The 19,840-nt window shown below is 40.0% G+C and overlaps 1 protein-coding gene across 9 annotated transcripts in view; it reads right to left on the bottom strand.

Moving 5' to 3' along the window:
- DTNA (dystrobrevin alpha) overlaps positions 1–19,840 on the bottom strand; it is a 221,268-nt gene that overhangs the window by 17,530 nt on the left and 183,898 nt on the right. For 4 of the 9 annotated variants that reach the window (XM_033080078.1, XM_033080157.1, XM_033080240.2 and 1 more), the window contains 5 exons: positions 18,814–18,906; positions 12,158–12,245; positions 9,613–9,710; positions 8,126–8,239; positions 4,849–4,945 (listed from right to left, as the gene is read on the bottom strand). In XM_033080078.1, the coding sequence (XP_032935969.1) occupies positions 4,849–4,945; positions 8,126–8,239; positions 9,613–9,710; positions 12,158–12,245; positions 18,814–18,906 (490 nt within the window). Of the gene's footprint in view, positions 1–4,848; positions 4,946–8,125; positions 8,240–9,612; positions 9,711–12,157; positions 12,246–18,813; positions 18,907–19,521; positions 19,600–19,840 lie in introns of all 9 variants that reach the window. The other 5 variants (XM_033080318.1, XM_033080487.1, XM_033080400.1 and 2 more) reach the window with 2 other exon arrangements.

Genomic DNA, 19,840 nt, shown 5'->3' with positions numbered 1-19,840 from the left:
AGACTTCTCTGCCCTCTCCCCTCTCACTCCTCCAGTTCACATGCATGTCTGCTGAACTGTAACCCATTCTAGCTGTGAGAAGGGGAAAGCTGCTGGCACCAGTGCGGCTTTCACCCTGGGCAAGGGACTGGAGGAGCCCTTTTCAGCAGAGCCCTGCCCTCTGCCTCCCTGCAGAACAAGTTCATGGTATGTGCAACCTCTCACTCACATAAAGTCTGACACTCGCAATGAATAATACAAATTTCTGCTTTTTATTTGGAACTAGAGAGCTATTTAATCCACTATTAAATTATCTGCTCCACAGGACATACACAGGCACTCCCAAAACACTGTGGGGATAGGGCAATATAAATTCCTGCTATGGGTTCAGCTGCTGGAAGTGAAAATGTTTTAACACCAGTCATATAAATGTCATGCTGTTAGCACCTCACAGTTAGGATCACTTAGCTGAAATTCAAGCAGACTTCACAAAATTGCAATTTTTACTAATGCAGCTAGGTGAGTGAGTGAAGAGACACAGCACTCTTCTCATCCACTGTTTCAAAGTCCTGGGAAAGAGTATCCATGAAAGAAAAAACTAATGCTGGAGTCCACACCAAACTGCACATGGCTTTTGAAACCCAGTGTTTAGCAGATGCCAGGGATGGAGGTGGCTCGAGTGCTTTTAAAAGGGAACTGCACGCTCCTGGTTATTTTCAGTCTAAAGTGGTGGTGTTTCCCTTATCTTGGCTTTATTTTAAAAATACAGGAGGATTTCTTAACTCTTCCCATGGCATTTATTTTGACTCTGCTATTGGTTGCAGGATGAGTGCAGCATTGCCCCTGAGATTTTTATAAATTCCTGGCCTGGACCATAAATAATGTATCAGAATACTAAGCTATTTGTTCTTTTATCCTATCACCCCTTTCTAAGAGACATTATCACCTGAAAGCCATCAAGAGCAAATTAGGTTTATGAGGAATAAGCACATTACTGATGAAAGAATGGAGGATTTAATACTTATAATTTCTTTAATGATTGGTCTTGGAACATTTAAATGATGGATGAAAGGCAAATCAAATATATTCAGGCCAGATGCTCTCCTGTTTCTAGAATCATCTATACCAGTTCCAGCAGAAATGGAGATATTTAGTCCTCCAGAGGAAGGGCCCAGAGCAACTTGGAGATGCTCCAAGGTCCTTGTTAGTCATAACCCCTGAACATCAGGCAAGCCATCTAGGATCTACAGCTTTCTTCTTTCATCCTCACTGAAACATATTCGCAAAAGAATTTTTGGTTCTCAGCTCTCTGAAAGAAAAGTGCCCTTTTTCACTTGCCTTTTTCCTTAGCTCCCCTTTGCCTTTGAACTCTGTTCTGGGAACACCAACAACAGTGAGAACTTTCAGAGAAAGATGAGGAAAAAAATGGACAAAATTAGCTTCCTGTCAAGTCATACTGAGGAATGAAGTTCAGAATGGGCATTCTTTTTACTAAAAATAACAGATGCCCACCAGTACTTCTGGGCTGGAATTTTCCCTTAAGAGATGTGGAATCTGCTGCACATGCAGTGCTTACCCTCTGTCTGCTCTGCAGCTATGACTGAGATCTTGTGTTTGTGATAAACACAAAATGTTTGGGAAGCACAGGAAGATGAAGCATTCAGAGTTCCTTGTCCATGAAAAAACTCCTCACTTTTTGTACTATTTGGGCAGTATCAGACAGAACTGGTAACAGTAAGCTGAAAATAGGAGGATATTAGGGAATGCCTGGTGGAAACTTAATATATTTTACTCATCCAGAGCCACCTCAGCCCAGCTTTGTGGGAATGAAGTGGTATTAGGATTGGATTCCTGCTTAGTGGTTATCAGGAGAATTGTGGTTTTCAAAGGCTTGACCTAATGGTCTGAAATCTGCTGTGACAGCCAGTCTTAACTTCTTTGTAAGGTCAGCAGGAAAGCACTGAATTGCTCCTAAACCCTGACAATTCTATCACCTAAGGACTAAAGCATGCTGAAAGAGGAGCTGCCACAGCCACCAAGGGTATTTGGATGGCTTCAGCTTTTCTGTAGTACTTGGTTGCAGTTATCAGTGTTCTCATGTCTCCCATGAAAATTTTCAGGTATTTTATTTAATTCACCATCCCTAGTCAAATTGCTACAGCTCTTAAGTTAACACTTGCTGTATAAGAAAATTTTCCCACTATCAAGTGTCATGCGTGCCTAGTATAAAATTCTTGAAATGAAATTGGCTTTTCAGGTGTTTTAGCCCATTGCTCCCTCTGCTGGGACTGAACTGGGATGACATATGGGGAAATCATACAGCCTCATAAAACGACAGGGATGTGAAGAACCCATTATCCTTTCTCAAGGAAGGGCAATGGAGAAATAGATAATTCATAAGCATTAGATGAATTGCCAGGCTGCTCATTCCAATTGAATTCCTCCAGAAATTAATTTAATCCTGTTTCTCTCAACAGATCATGAAATGGCATAGCATTATGGGGATCATTAAATGGAAATGGTGAGAGCAATTCTTTAGCATCATCACCTGGTATTCAGTGAGGCTATTACTCTTGGAAAAAAAAATCTCATAAAAACATCTCTTAGCAGCCTGAAAATGTGCTTCCACTTACACTGTCCAGTGAACATTTTACATGATAAGGTAACTCCTGTCACACTGGAAGCTGCTCCTTTGTGAACAGATCTTCAGAATCAAAAAAGACAGCCCTTAGACGGATGTGGTATTTGGTCAGATTTTTTTTTGTGTGCAACAAGCTGATGCTTTACAAAAATTAGCCAAATGCTGGTTTTATGAAGGTGAGCATTATCTACAAACTCTGCATGTTGTACCACAGACAGAACACATCAGACTTGTGACTGCACTTCTGCTGATGAAAGCAGGAGGAAGTGTGTTTTGTTAAAATGAAAGCTTTTATTGAACTCATAAATTAGATTGCTATCTGAAAAGTGCCTTTTTCTAAGCCTAATGTATTTCCAAGATCCATTACAATACTGAAAAGCTCCAAAACAAATAAATCTTGTAAAATTTACTATTATTAATGCTATTTTACTATTAAAAAACCCCCTGAATTTACTATTTAAATCTTCTAAAATTTACTATTATTAATGCAAATACATCCTCGTCTTGATGTAGGCTTCTGAAAACATTTATTTCCCTGAAGACTCATGGGACTGTTAGCATCAGTGCTGACCAAAAGAGGTGCACACTAGGCCCTGATTTTTTCTGGATAAAATGGGCTTTCAAACTCATTGCCCTTGTCTAATTTAAGCTCACTTATGTTTTTCTTGGAAATACAAAATTTCTCATTATGTTTTCAAAATAGTGTTTATTTAATTCATGTTCTAGTTTGGTTTCACTACATTTGAGAGGTTGCTACACCTTGCATGTTTGAATTTAGAGGAGTGAGAAAAAGATTCCTTGTAGCCATGACTCACTTTCTAGAGTGCTAAGATCTTTCATTGTGAAAATTGCTCCAAGACACTAATGTGGGACAGAACTGCAAAATATTAATTTTGTCAAAAGAACACACACACACACTTCTCAAGCAAAGTAATACAAGTCACAGGAACACAATCAAACTTAGGAATTAGTATGGCCTCCAAAGACAGGGTAACTTGCTACCTGTTTCAATTCTTCTTCCTAAAGAAAAAGAGGATCAGCACATGAGAAGAGCCAGGATGTAAGTGAAGAACAAAAAATAAAGCCAAATTTGGAGCATAAGCTTAAAGGTACAATCAAGATAGCTGAAGATATGAGACCAGGTTAAGGTCCCACCTCTGCACACCTTGAAACACCAGAACAGTGCAAAGTGTGCAGAAAGCTGCTGTCATTTCCTACCCCAAATTTTCTTTGTCCAGACAGCGAATAACAGCAGGCAGCTTTCACTGCTAGTTGTGGCACTGCAGCATTTCACAGGTAGAACAGTAAGTATCCTGCCTACTTCCAGCTCCCAAAAATCTGCTGGCTCTTCAGTGGGCACTGCTGCTGAAGTGCCACCAATGCTGAGGTGCGCTGTGGCTGCAGTAGCCTTGTATCTGAGGAGGGGCAAGTGACATAAGGTGTCAAACTCATCCTTTGATGCAAAAGGATCTAAATGGATGCATGTTGCATCCAAATGGAGGCATGTTGCTTAATGGATTTCAGTGAAATTCCTTCTGCTCTTATCTCAGCCATATTTGATCCAAGCTGCACTGAATTTCCATGAACTCATTCGATCTGCCACAGACAACAACTAAACAAACTCCTATGCTGCTCAGGGAACTTTCTTCCAGTGTGTCTGTCCTGAAGCACATCAGGTAAAACAGGGCTGTAAATAAGAACACATCTTCCATCTTACCCTAGTCTGTCTTTAAAAATGTACATGCTTTTTGGTATCTTCCTTCTTAACTGAGATCCTTTGTTGAGACATGTTTCATCTGTTTAACAAGGGCCTGCTTCTGTATCCGTGAAAATGAAAACAAGTGTTGTAGGGAAAGCATCTCTGAGGTGGGAGAGGTAGATGTGGTTGTCAAATGACTCATCTGACAGAACCAGCAACTAAGTTAAATAAACTTTAACTTAAGGGCAAAGTTAAAGAACTAGCCTAGTGATTCCATACAGTTTCTTCTTTTCCTTACTCCTCTTAGCAGTAGGTGACTATGATAATGCAGTGCTGCTACAGGAACATCCTTATCTGACCACCATCTGAAACCCCCCAATTAAAAAAACAAAGCAAAAAATAAAAAGGGAGGGAAACACAGCCAAATTTTGTGTGTAGAAACAGGTTCTGCAGAATTCAGTGGTTACATATTCTCCCTTTCCTCTCTCACTTCGTGTTTTCCTTGGTGGTACCAGGTGGAGCTCCTTACCTTCAGCAGTTTCATGAGGCCTTCTAACTGCACCATGAGCTCCCTTCGGCTTTCCTGGAGAGCAGACATCCTCTGCTCCAGCTCATCCTTCCGCTGTCTGAGAAACAAGCACATCTCATCAGAGCTCACCCCTCACAGTAGCAGCAGTTTTTAACTGCATCATTTTCCCAGCCCTACTGTGGGATACATGCCTACAGACCACAGGAGAGCAAACACGCTGTATGAGTTGAGCACAGGGCTTAGAAATGTGGCTATGTGAGTGCTAGGGAGCTCCCTCTGACTGGGAATCCTCGTGGGACTGAGTAGTGATTAGGGAAAAGAGACACTGACATAGACCCTTCTTCAAAGAACAAATGAGGTTCAAAGAAGTGTGTGTTATATTCCCCTGTGGAAATGCCTGGCATTTTTAGCTTTGGAACTCTCTAGTCAATATGCTCACTAGCTGTCAGGAAAAATTAAAGCCATGCCCTGAAGGACAGGAAATTACAACAGGGGCACTGAACACAGTGAGATATGAGAGAAGATAAGAGTCCAGAAATTCAGACAAAAACCCACAGTGATCTGCTTTTGTTTCCATTTTTTTTTCCTGAAAACAAGAAGACCATCCCACAGTAGAGATATAACTGCTTGAAATCAGCTCTTTGCACTGAGTCCAGTGCTGGTTGTGTGACAGTGGGAATACTGAGCCACTCCATGTGTCAGAGTCTCTCTGTGTCCCCATAAATCTGAACAGCTTTGATTCTGCAAGATCCTCAGCACAGGACGGGGGAACAGCACTTGCACATGTTAAATCACTAAACTGTGGGAGGTCCCAACATAAAACCAACATAAAATTGTTGCCTCCTGGAAGTTACAATTTAATTAACATTACTATTGAAAAAGAAACATTAGATATATTTTATACTCTACTGCATTGCAAATAACATACAAACAGAATTTTGTTAGCCTTGTACTACTCACAAAATATGACAATTTAATCCTAAATGGAAAAGCATTGGAACCAACAAGACATAAGTACATTTCCTGTATTTAGGGCAATATGAAATCCTGATTTTGAGCCTTCACTGTAAGCGAGCAACTACAGATATAGTCAACACTGATTTCTACAGGACTGCTCACGTGTGCTATCTCTCACCTCTATAACAGGATCATATAGTAACACTGCCAGGTTGCATTCACTCTTCTAAAAGACTGATCTATTTCCTGCTACCAAATGCCTGTGTTGGTTTTTCTCTTCCAGACTGATAATGGTTGGAAATGCTATGAACTGTACAAAGGCAGCAGAGTTTAAGAAACTGCTCACAAAAATAAGGTCTGTGCAATTCAAAGTGGCAGGTCCTAATACAGAGATCTGCTGGGTTTTAGATTCATTCCACAAGGAGAGAGGATCTAAGCAGTGTGTACTGTACAGACTACTCCTCTGAGGTTTTTCTCCAGAGCAAATTCTTGGAAGTAAAGGGTTTTCCAACCTGTCTCCAAGACAGCACTGGTAATGTGAAGGAATGCTGTGTTCAGGATGTCGTTTCAGTGCCACACTACAGCAGCTTGTGAAAGATGCCGGGACAGGTACCACCACATGATTTACAGATTCCAGCATTTCTTAATACAATATGAACTAAAATTGCTCTACAGCCCTAAGTGCTTCAAGCCTGAAAAATCAGCAAGGTAACGGGCATAAATCAGGGCTGCTACCCTGAGTCCTGCTGTTTTACACACAAGAACAGCCTTGTGCCATCTTAAGTGTCTAGAAATTTGAGGTTATGTCAAAATTCCCCAGTAAATCCAAAGTCAGACTTTTGGCCTTAAGAAATGCAAAGCAGTTCAGACCCACAGATTAAAAGTTATTTTCTGATTCTCACACGGCATATTAAACCAGGGAAGCTATAGTTGAGGAATTCAGTATCACTGCCCTAAGGACACTGCATATCAAGAAAATAAAATAAGGGTATTATGCTTTAATATGTACATAAAAATTGAAAAGAGGGAAAAGTTCAGTAGTCAGCCTACTAACACTGCGCAATCATTCATTTTTTTAAAGTATAATGAATTGTATTAGTCTACTACATAGAAAGCTGATTTGCTAAACTTGACGAAAATAGACTTTTGGTTTGATGGACAAGAGCTACATTATTGGTATATTTTAGAGTGTACACATTTTCATGACAGTCAGTGTTATATGCCTCACACAACGTCACTTGCCTGTAAATCTCTAGAAGTAATTACACATTATAATCACTCATACAATTGAAGAAGCTAATTTGTATTTAGATTGGAAAGTCAAAGTAATGTTTTGTGAATCATTTGTGTGGAAAACTCCATAATAAAACTACCAAGTATTTGTAAAGAAAAAAATTCTTACAGTAATTTTCTTTGGATATGCATCAGACCACTAAAAAATTAGTTGTGTGAGGAGTGGTTAAATGGCAAAAAATGGTCTTTTGTCAGGGGACAGAGTAATCTAGCATTGTTTCACTGGAAAGGAAGTGCTTACACTTGCTTCTCTATTCATCTAGAGCATTTTGAACAGTTCTTACTGGATTCTCTATCTGGCTTTCACAACGTGAACTTCAGAACTTTCAGAGAACTATGGATCTGGGCCAATGACAATTGCATTTCAATGTGATACATGGAAATCAGTAAATCCATGTAGAGTATCATAATTGACATGTAGTCACATCCATATTAATGTTTTTAGCTTGGTGGGATAACTGGAGGAAGGATCCTCTAAATCTTCAGCAGCTGCAGATGACATTACTCTTCACCCCCCATGTGACAGGGAGGATCATTCTGCAGCCTGGTTTTGCATCATGAAGAGCACTGACTTCTCCTTAAGAGTTCAACACATAAGGGACAGTTCCAAAGATTAACATCTAATTCTGGCTGTATTTTCATGTAGTTCTGTATTTCCTTCAGCATAAACTAGAAATTCTTGTAAAGGCATTTGTTCTGAACATTTTCCCCCATATAATTAATGGCATTTGGACCAGCCTGTGGGGACCTGTTCCAAATGACTTAAGGACCTAACTCTGCAAATACTAATACACATAATTTAATGTAGAGGAGTAATATGTGAGATTTCTCTTGCACGCAGTTTAAAGCGTAAGCTTAACTACTTCTAGGACAATGGCTGCACCAAAAATGGATTAAAAAACCACACACTGGCTGACTTAAAAAAGTCTCCAAAACCATTAGCCAGGCTTATCTTTTATTTCTTCTCTCATTGAGAAGGACAGGTTGGCCCCTAACAAGGCCAGAGGTTTTACTGCTGTGGATTTACCTCAGGAGCCGGAGCTCTGCAAGGAGAGTGGGATTCTGTTGGGCCTTCTCTGGTGTGGGCTGGGACGCTTGCTCATGTTCAAGTCGCAGCCTCTGGATCTCCTGTAGGATTTCTCTTGGGGAGGAGAATAAGCAGAAGACTGTAAGTCAACAATTTTCCACAAAACCAGCTCCCTGGACATTGCAAGAGGTGAAAAAGTATGACCATATTTAGTTTTTAATCAGTGAAGATGCACGTAAAATGACTTGTTTGCAGCCAACCAAAGAAGCCTCAGCAATGGGAGAGGGTTCTGGATATTTTCTAAATAACCTTCAGGATTTTTCCATAAAGGGAAATCATTCTTCAAAACTGTCCCAAAAAACAGATGTAGACATAAAATAGCTCTAAGCTTTACTGAACTGCTCCCTTTTAATTCTTCACCAAGAACATTTCCAGCACCTCATGAACTTAAAAGGAATGAAAGTAACCTTTCTGGACATTGTGGAGTATCAGAGAAAATATTTAGCCCTTAAAAATACTTTTAATGGAAGCAGAGATATGAGAGCAGTTGATAATTCACAGAAAAGCACCTTAACAAGACTTGTTAGGACTGGCTTGTGAGCCCTGGAGCACTGTCAAAAGGCTAATACAAAGCTTCACCACAGAAGGTTGAAACCTCTGTGAATTTTGTCTCTTCTCCACAATGTGCTGGAAGCAGACGGTCAGGAGGCAGCCTCGAACTATCAAAGGCAAATCGAGACGAGCTGGTGGTGCTCATTATACGGTGACAGAAGGCAGTGCAGAGCTTGGAATGGGAAACCATCTGCTCTGGGCTAGCCTCTGTTTTATGGTCCGGCACTAAAAGCAGAGCTCTGCTGCCATACATTTCATGGCATCAGGCAGTCTGGTACCCAGGGCCAGGTTCTCTGCCGTTAACAAACAGGCATCACTCCTTTTTGGGGCCGGCTGGCCTATTTCTCCTGGACACTCTCTCTCAGTCTCGGTCATATCTCTACCTCCTGTCTCATTTGATGAGCAGTCTAACTTGCTGCTAATCTTCCTGCTAACCTCTCCCAGGTAGACTGTATTCTGAAGAGCTTTAATCATCTTTTTCCCAAATAAAAGCAGGGGAGCATAACATTACAAGTGTGACATCCTTTTATCATTTCATGTGATAGTGCTACTGAGAATCCGACTGAAAGTTAATCCAATTTTGAAACAGGACAGGTTTTTTTCAGAACTCTTAACACACAGCAGCTGCAAACAGTAAAGTATACACGATTATATTATTTCATTGGACAGTACACCTAGGAAAACATGGAGTGGCTACAGATTTCAGAGCCTTTATCCTATTGTATGTATCTTTTTGTGCTCTGTTTTTTTGTAGGGGGAGATGTACGTGCCTGTATAAACACATTGTTCAGGTGTAGGTGGTAAGAAATGCTAAGAAACAAACATACATGTAATATATGGGACGGAACAAAACCAGGTGCTTAGTGGATCCTTACCGATTTTTATTCTCAAGCTCTGCAATCAGCTGCCTTTGTTGTTTGTTTGCATCGATGGTGAAGGAGATATCTGATGCCCCTCTCTGCTGACTCGGCTGCTGTTGTAAAACAGAGAAGGTTGCTTTGAAAGAGGAATAGCCAGCATGCACCATGAGCTCAACACAGATCTGTTCTGTGAAATCTGTTTACAGAAAGTGCAGTACCAAGCTTGCCTACACTAAAAAAAGAGCATTCATGTTGTGCTCATACCAGTATTGGAACCATTGCTAGCAAAAGCAGAGTTAAGTGCTAGAGTAAATAAGACTCAGTGTTTACCATCCTGTCATTCATTGCTTTTTCACGCAGCTTCCTCTGAACCTATCATAAAAGGCAATGACACTGCTGCAGGCAGTTGCTGTAACGTGGCTCTTGATATTGATGCTACAGACAAGAGTAACAAAAACCAGTGTCTGCCTCCAGGAAGAACGGGATGTTTCCAGTGCAGCGATGCTTCGCTCTCTTGAAAGTACGGTTTTACTTTCAGTTTGAAAGCAGTGCTCAGTTTTCAGTCCAGCTGTGTGGCCCATTTAGCTAAGTTTTCCTGTATCTCATGATACTTCAGGAAACCTCTTTCCTTTAGACACAGCAAAATCTTTTTTTCCCCCAATAAAATGAGATGAGAATTTGTCTCTCACCAAACTAGACAGTGCTCATTACAGCTTCATTGGACTATGTTCTTTTTGCATGTTCATCAGCAATAATCAGTTATTGTTTTCCTTGCTCTCACCCCTGTATTTCAGTATTGTAACAATGACAACTCAGGGCAGAAGATCTAAAAGTTTCACAACTATGAAAGATACCCATTTACTTCTAACTCCAGCCTGAAAGAATTAAATATTTAAAAACACCCTGCTGAGTTACTGCTGTGATATGAGGGTTCCTCACCACAACAAGCCCTGAGAAGCTTAACTCTGGAGGGCTATTTTATGTGATGCCAGGCATCTCTGCCAGGAGGCTGCCCCACAAAAAGGATGAAGACACATCTCAATAGCCTAAGAAACCTAACAAAGATTAGGACTGTCAGTGGGAAAAAGACAGTATGTTTCTCCTGTAACCACATACTAATTTTTCTGCTATGGATACATTTTCACATTAACACATCAACCACAGGGAAGCAGAAGAGTGCATAAAGAAGATGCTCACTGGTGGATGTCATCACTCCTACAGGAGGAATCGGGATCTTTATCCTGAATGCCCACCATTACTAATATATTTAGTTTTTTAAAATCCAGAATGACCATTAGCAAAGCTTTAAAAATTTCCACAGCCCCTACTGGGTGTCACTCTTTTCTTTGGAAAGATTTCTCTCTACTGAAACTTTTTCTTTTTCTTCTGTCTCTTTTGTTCAAAGAGCAAAGATGGATGGCAACAAGAAATTCAGTATTTTCCTTTAAACCAGCTCTGTTTATGCTTTTTTCCCTCACATCAAGGACACGTAATATGGAACCGATGTCGACTGATTTTTAACCTGAGACATTATTAATGGGAAATTACATTCCTATGAAGAATTGCTGTCTTTCAGAAGTAAGACCATCATCTATAGGTTGCCTTAAATTTGAAACACTGCGTCACATGTCTGAAAGGATTGATTTGGGCTGGCCTGGCAGAACAGGAGCACTCCTCTCTTCCCAGGCAGCTGAAGGTAGTGTGGAATCTCCATGACAGCATCTGCAAGGGGCAGCAGATTTGTCTTCACCTGGCATGAATGTAACTCAGTGTCTTTACACAATGTGTGGTGCCCAATTTCACCCTTTCAATTGACCCCACAGTGTGAAAATCTCAGTGTGAAAATGTTCCTGGGCACTCCAGACCAGCTGCTTTTCACTTAACTATTATTCATAGTCCCTTGTTCTATCAAAAGGTCTGAGATCGAAAAGAAGTAGCTAGGCTGACCTTTTATGTACCATTTAAGTTTTTATATACTTTGATTAGGTTCCTGCTTCATTCCCTCTTGTTCTTGAATGCAGTTAGTGAGGTTTTAGCCTGTCATCACCTTCTATCTTTGGATACAGAGAGCAGAATAATCATTGCTCTGAAATGAAAATGGGAGCCAGGGCTAATGCAGGGGGTCATTACAGTCATCCTGCTGAAGAACATTCTTTAATATCCTTAGTACTTAAGGGCCTAGTGGCTGTGATATTTGAGATAGAGTGTAAAATGGATTCACCACCCCATTTTTCCAATGCAGTAAATCATTAACCTTTAACCAAAGCTAGTCCAGACAATATTTTACAGTCTTTCCTGAGTTCAAGATGTCAGACTCCCTTTGATGCAATTATTTAAATACCACTGCATTAGTATATAGATTATATGCATTAGTATGTGGATTCTTTGGATTAAATGGACTGCATAAAAGTGTTATTATTAAAGCATAACAGCCTCTGATGAAAAGAATAGGGAAAAATAATCCATTAATCATTAGACTGTCAGATGTAATTTCCCTGATCTTGCCAAGCCCCTGGAACACAACAGAAGGAAAGTACCTTCCTTTAATGAAAACACTTACTGATGAAGAAGTTTCTGCTGCCAGCCTTGCTGCATACCTGGCGATCAGCTTGTGCTCTTCATCCAGGCGACTCGCACTGTCAAGGACGCTGCGCAGGGGGAGGGGAAATGGGAAGACAGATTTACACACAGCAAAAACACCCACTGCCTCAGCCAGCCACCACCTCACGCCCCACACGGCAGAAGAAAGGAGAAAACCTTCACCAAATTAAGAACAGCTGATGTTAACTGAGCAAAGGGGAGAAGAAGAGAGCAATTTCCCTAGAAAGGTCAGCTCTGAGGGCCTGGGCACTGCCTTCCCTTAGGGGGAAAACTGCACTGGTCTGCAACCCCGCAAAAGGTGTACAGGATGCAATTTGCACACTACTCTGCCCAAAAAGGGTTGGGAGGTGGTTCCATCAGTAGGACCATCAGTCAACATTTATTTAGCAACTCACGTTTGTCACATCACCTGGAAGACTGATTGCTTTTTGGATGGTGGATTAGCAGGAGCCTTGGTGTTTGTCAAGAAAAACTGTAGATTTGTCATATTTGCACCACAAAACAGTGTTTAGGACAGTTTTGCAGGGCACTTACCAAGGTCTCGTGCTCACTTTTTGGAACCACTGATCTAGGAATTTATAATCAGGCTTTCTCTTTTATTCTTGGTTTCTTGCTATTTGGGAATAAGACTTCACAGTGTCACATGACTGTAATCAACAAGTGTAAAAACTTAATAGCAAATATGCTGAATTCATTTAAAATATTACACCTTATTATTTTTTCTCCCCTGAAATATAAAATGCAAATATTTCTCTCAGGTTAATGCTTTTCTAGCTGTCCTTATTTTAAATGGAAGCTATTATTTAGTCAGATGAGCAGGAAAAAGGTAATACAGTGAGAACCTTCACTATTTCTAAACATTAAGTAGTTTGCAGACTGTCAAAACTAATAAACTAAGAAAGCCCGAAATCTGAAGAGGACTTAGTTGACCAGGGATAATCCTGTGCTTTAGAATTCTATACTGCATTACTTTTAGTATATATAGGAGAGAAAAAAAATGAAGTCCCTAAGAAGAGGTGAGAGGATTGTGGAACTGCCACATGGAATACAAGGCTGCCTGTGGACTATCCCAAACAGAGGCAAGTCTGGCCTCTTTTCTTATCTTTTGGTAACTGTGTAATGTTTTTTGGCTGAAGGGAATCAGGAATAAATCTCCCTGCCCCCAAGCTCTTCTGGGTATGCAACTGGTTGCTGGCAAATGAGCTTCAAAAGAGTTTGGGCATGGGATTTTATTCTGATTTTTTTTTCCCCAGAAATTGCACTGTGAACTTGAAAAATCTTCCAGAGGAAAATGGTACTTGTGCCAAAAGCTCTGCTTTTGAAGAACTGATATATTTAAAAGGAATATTTCTCTAAAACTTCTCATTGAGTTCATATCCCCGTGTCCCTCAGGGAATTACAGTGCACATGTGTTGTTTGGCCTAATTAAATCCATTGGGATTTAAAAGTTATGTTTGAAAGATGAGCAGTGGTTGGTATTCACTGATCATGAAACTAAAGCTGGGTGTTAGGTGGATTTGCTACAGCTTACTGATGCAAGAGAAAAGAGGCAAACATCATCTTTTTCTCATTCTGATAATAACCTGTGAGACCACAAACATGAAGTTTAGAAAAACAGTAAAGCTCTGAAAAGTGAGACACAGAGAGGTTCTGTGTAAATAAAACTTGTGCTGCAGACTGCACGTAAGACTTCTGGTGGTAGATGAACACTGACTTTCTGGTTTTGCTTAGGTTTATTTTATTACATATACAACTTAATTTTATGCTTACTGGGATTCTGGTGGGCTAACTGATATACCTTTGGGAAAGACCAAAGCTAAAGGCATTTTTCTAAATTTACACAGTTCTGTTTCTTACATACTCATGCTTACTGTACTAGTATGTCATCCAGAAAAAGAACGGGGTGAGCAACTCTTGCAGACACATAAAATTATGTAAACTGGGTAATAAGGGTTACTTTTATGACAGTTTAATTAATTTTTAATTTTACCACAATGACTACAACATTGCATCCTAACAGATGGTTGTGAAAGCAGCAAGCATTCAGCACCAATTCTCCTTTTTATGGCAATGTGCAGCCGTACCCATCTTGGAAAAATGGATTATGGTACCACTTGTTGGCATAACACAATCTGCACCAGAGTTCTGAGATGTGAGCTAACACCTAAGCCAACTGCTTTACTGAATGAACCAGGCCACTGCAGCTTTTTGCGTCTAACTTGTATTTAATACCTTTGATATATATTTATGTGTGGCTGGAGGTCATAAAGTAGATGCAGCAATGCGTCAGATTTGGTCTATGAATGTTGCAAATCACTAACCCCAAAGCTTTGAAAATTAAATTTCAATGTCTGAGAGAAATTTACTTCTGGAATATACCTATTCTATGTGACCATTAAGCACAGAAGTATGAACAGCAGCATTAGCCTCAATTGCCAAGAATTTTGTCTCAGTGTTCTCAGATTTACTGTAATTCACTTCTGTTTTACTTCACCAACTTCACAGACAACCATACAGTGATACAGTAAGGCAATCATACACAAAAGGTTTAAAATATTATGAATGTGTCTGCAGAATTTGGGACCCCAGGGGAATAATTCAGGAATCCTTTTGAGAGAAACTGGACATTTTGCATATAAATATCCTACTGAGGTTTCTTCTTTTCTAAAAAACACTGCTTCCAATTAGTGACCATTTCTTTAAAAACCTTATAATTATTAGTAATAATTGGTCTGGCACCTGTCACCATTTAGATGCAGAGTGAATATCCAATATTAGCTCCTGTACTATAGGACTTCTATGGTCTAAGTCAGCTCCAGTAGAAAAAGGGATCTCAAAACCGCAAACAAAGGATGAAAACCCTATGGGCAAAGAAGAGACTCTGAAGGATCTTTGCTATTTCTCAGGTTTCAGATGTGTCAGACCAGTCTGTTCTGCAGCAGGCACCCAGCAATAACTGATGTGGATGTTCCCTGCTGGTTTTACAACTGTGTCACCACTGGTTAGGAAAGTCTTGTGAAATTTTTGCAAGAGAAGTATCAGTCCACTCCTCATGACATGCTCTTATTCTACAAGCCCTTGCTAAGTAAATAATTTGCTATAGAAAATATGGACAAATTTAAGGGTTGATTTCCAAGCCTAAGGGCTGTAAAAGAAAAAAAAAAAAAGGCCTAACAGCAACACACCAAATGTATTCTGAGCACTGTTTAACTGCTACACTTTCAAAACTGGCTTGGTTTTAAGACACTTTAAAACAAGACAAATCATATAAGTCCCCTGCTACTGTTAATTTGCCATTTACTTCAGAATCACCAAGATTTTACAAGTCGAGCTAAGTGGGAATAATCACAAAAACGAACTCAGTTCAAGGGAGCTAAATGTCTACACCTTTCCTCTGTAGTAACTGGTCTCTGAATGTTTTTCCTCTTTCAAAGGAAGATTAAACCAGCCATCCCACCTAGAATTCTGCACATCCCCTTAATAAACATTAATAGCACAGCACTTTCATACAGAAATAGGATTCACATAGTACCATGCAGTATAACGTAAAACCCCCAGAAAACAGCCCTCTATGGAACCAAAATACCCTCTTACTTTTAATTTATTTTTTTCTGTACCTGAAAAGAAAAAGACTGGAATATATGGAATTAATATTCAAAGCTAGGCAAAGTCTCTAACTTGCAAAAATGGAAACTATTTGCAGTTAAAAGTTCTTTTTAAGAATCAGACACTAAAGATAAACTAAAGGAAGTATCAAATATTGGTTTTCAATACTAAAGAAGAATTTGCAATTAAACCATTCAAAACATCTGGCTAAGGGCTATTTTTTCTACCCATACAGTTACCATAAATAATGAATTAATTCTTCCTCTTGTTCACTAATTTGCTCTGGAGTACTGGCTTCTAAAAAACCCTCAAGTAGTTTACTAGCTTGTGGTAGAAGGAAAGGAAAACTTGTACTTTTACTTGCAGTATCAAATAACTGCAGATGAAAAATAAAGATAAGCAGCCAAAAGGAATTAAATTAATTAAAAATACCCAACAAAGCCCAAAATATAAATACTAACTGCACTTAAAACAGAAACAAAGGTGTATTGGGATATATTAGACTGATGTTTAGCTATAAATTACTCTGACTCAATATCTAAAAAACCCAAAATATTGTTTTGCTTTGAAATGTTAGTATACAGCTCTCCAGATAATTTTATGTATTATGCTCACGAGGTATCTCTGCAGGCTTTTCTTGCGGATAAAGGTCCAGCAACAACCATTCCTCTTTTCAGCTTTGGCTGCCAGAAGCACTTGAATTATCTGACGTCTGGCTAGATGCAGGTAGTATTCTGCAGGCAGATCGAACAGCAGAGCTGGCCAGCTGCAGCCTCCCCTAAATCAGAAGCTGTCTCATTTTGGTTAACTGCATGCTTTACTCAGGTTACCAAATCTCCTTAGGATACAGGGTGAAATAACTTGAACTCAGCACCATCCAGACACAGGTTGTGGGGTTCTGAGCAAACTGCATCCAGCCACTTTGGGGCATGGGCAGGAGGAGGTCAGCTTTGCCCCAGACTATGAGATGCAGAAGCTGAGCTTCCTGCGGAGGTCTCACCTACTCCTCTGGAAACTGGCTTCACACAGGAGCTTTAGGATGGCAAGACTTTGCACTTGTTTTTACCAAAATGTAACCATTCTATTTCTCTACTAGCAGTCTCAGTCCAACAAAGCAGAAAATGGCAATGCAGTATGGTCTGATGCTTGACTGTCCCTCTAGGCTATGTTTCTGTCAAAATCTAATTATACAAATAACTGAGATTGTTTCTCATTCAGGATGCTGTGACTGCAGTGATTTAATGTCAGTAATCAGATGTTATGTACTATGCTTTGCATCAGTAGTTTAAACAATTAAGGTCATTATCAGTCACTCTCTCATTTATTTCTCAAAACCAAATAAATGTTGAATATCATGGCATATGATTTGTACATGAATATTTGGAAACAAAGGTGCTATGACTTGTTGAGGATGGCTCAAAGCCTTGAGGTTGGAATATAAAGAATAAAATTTGGAGGATGAAAACAGTACAGATGAGGTGAGGCACGCACAAAGAGGTCTCGGGAGGAACTGGTAGCCCTCACTGAATCTAAATGAATCCTGGACATGGCATCCAAAATGCCATGCCTGGCAAACCAGCCTAGCACCAAGAATTACCCTAAACCATGTCCATTCTTCACTCCCCTCCTGAACAGCCATATAAAGTAAGTCACTCATGGTAGCCAGGGCCACATTTCCTTTTCCCTGTCACACCAGGCAGCATATTCCTATCCTCAGTCATGGGTGAGCAACGACTGCTTTCACAGCCACAGTGTCAATATTCCTCAGTAAGCCTGATTTCTGGAAGCCTGATTTTCTGCTTCTTCAGGAATGAAATTCCCCTTGCAAACGTTTTTGTTTAGGATAAATGGCTTTCATTTTCCTCACTAAAACCTAGTTTGCCTTTTTAACCCTCCACCACTGGAACATTCCAGTGGGCTACAGAGTAGAGAAGCAGATCCAGGACAATGGAGGCAGACTTTTATCCACTGGGCATGACAAACTACTCCCATTTTCAACAGGAGCTACATGCAGAAGTGAATGTTTTAAGACTGCAGAGAACCATTGCATTCACTCTCCTAAATGAAGCTGCTTGTTGCCTCCTACATACTGGAGTAAACAGAGACTTCCTTCTAACCCAGGAAATATTCTGCAGTGGCAGCACAGGAAACTGAAGGGTTTGCTATGAGCAAAATAAACTTCCTGAGCATAGTTTTGGTGGAACACCACATTTTCTAGGGCCATATCCTGCTCACCACTCTGCTGGCACAGGCTGCAAAGTCTACGGAATTGTGTTGCACTTGCAGAGGTGAGGCAGCGTTTCCCTTCCCTGGCATGGCAGGCTGCAACACCAGCATCTCAAGTGCCAGGACAGCTGATGGGTTTAGGAGACAAAGCTCTATAATTAACCCAGCAGAAACAATGAATTATGCTCAAGACACCCATTTAAAACCTCCGAGTCTAAATGAGAGAAGGGAAAATTTGTATATAAGATTCAAGCAATGCAGAAATCAGGCAGATTTAAAAGCAACGCCTGACATATGTAAAAATCAATACGAATTTCTCTCACTAGGTTAGGTATGAAAATTATTATCATGAGTTAATTATTTATGTACTATTACAGTTTCTAACTTCCGAGGAAGGTGAAGCTAAAAATTATACATGATCTCAAAAATTAATGCCTTGAAAACATGGGCTTGTTTAATTATTGTTGTGTGAAGATTTCTGTACCACCACCAAGTCCTGCACTGCCTAGAGCTCAGTATCCCAAACAATATGCATAGCCATTCTTAACTAAGCAATTATTCGCAATACTTGGCAATACCTTGCAATCCTCAGTAGAGAGAACAGCAGCCAGTGCCACAATCCCTCAGCTTTGTGGAGGACATATCCCATATCCAAACACATTCATATCAGGTTAGGGCTCATGAAGAGCTGCTCCAGCTCGTGGCCAGGAAGAAACACAGAAAGCATTTGGCTGAGCAAGGTCCCTTTGCTGGGTGCCCCAAAGGTGCCAAACCTGCACTAACCGTGCGGGGTTGCTCTGTAGCATGTTGACATACACCCCGATGAGCACATGTTCATCAGCCAGCCTGTCTGCAACATCGAGGCTGTACTGTAACCTGTAACCGGGGTGGGGGACAGGGTGTGATCCAGACAGACACAGAGATACACAGAGAGAGCAGGAGCAATAAGATTGTGAGATGGGAATCTAGGAATGAATATTCAGCGTTCTTAGGAAAAAAAAAAATCAAAACAACACACCGAGTGCAGAAATTATTTTGTTATTATTGTAATTTACATTTTTGGTATTTAGTGATTTAGGATGGTAGCATCCCACTTGATGACAGAGCCAGTCTCAGAAATCAACGAGATGTCAAATCAGGCCAGGGACTGAAGCTCTGGAGCTGTACAGCAGCATTCATTACAAAATACAGCAAATTGTGAGGTCAGCATTATTTGTTTTAATATACTATATATTGCACACAAACATTAATACAGATATGTAACATACATGACCGACACATAGAATTCACCAGCTGAACTTACTTGGAAGTGTCTGATCAAGACCTTAAGCATCCAGGAAGACATAAATATATTTAAACATGCCTTACTTAGCTTACCAGGTTAATTACTTATGACAATTTTCTCAGGAAAGATGTATATAGAATACATTAAAAATGGGAGGGTTTAACTGTGTTAGTGCATGTTAAGAACATACTCTCTCTTTAACTTACCCTTTGCCTTTCAAGAAAGCAGGAGCAGCCCTAGCCAGCAGTTTGCTCTGCTCTACTTCAGTATTCTTGGAAGGAGAGCTAGTTAATAAGACAGGAAAACTAAGAAGAGGATGAACAGTGATGTCTGAAATTCATTACAGAACAGAGTTTGGAGAAGCTCATTTGAGTGTCCTGGACTGAATAAAAATAATAGAAGCTTTAAATGAATTCTCGAAAACTTCAGGAAATGCAAAATCATGAATTACGAGTTTTCCCTCCTGTTTTCCAAAAGCAAACTATTAAAGCCTTCAGTACAGAAATGACAAAGCACAAACAATTT

This window comes from Catharus ustulatus, chromosome 1 (assembly GCF_009819885.2).
Source record: "Catharus ustulatus isolate bCatUst1 chromosome 1, bCatUst1.pri.v2, whole genome shotgun sequence".
In the NCBI taxonomy this organism is placed as follows: Eukaryota; Metazoa; Chordata; class Aves; order Passeriformes; family Turdidae; genus Catharus; species Catharus ustulatus.
Note: the sequence above shows the minus strand (reverse complement) of the source record. Positions and strands in the feature narration are given on the sequence as shown.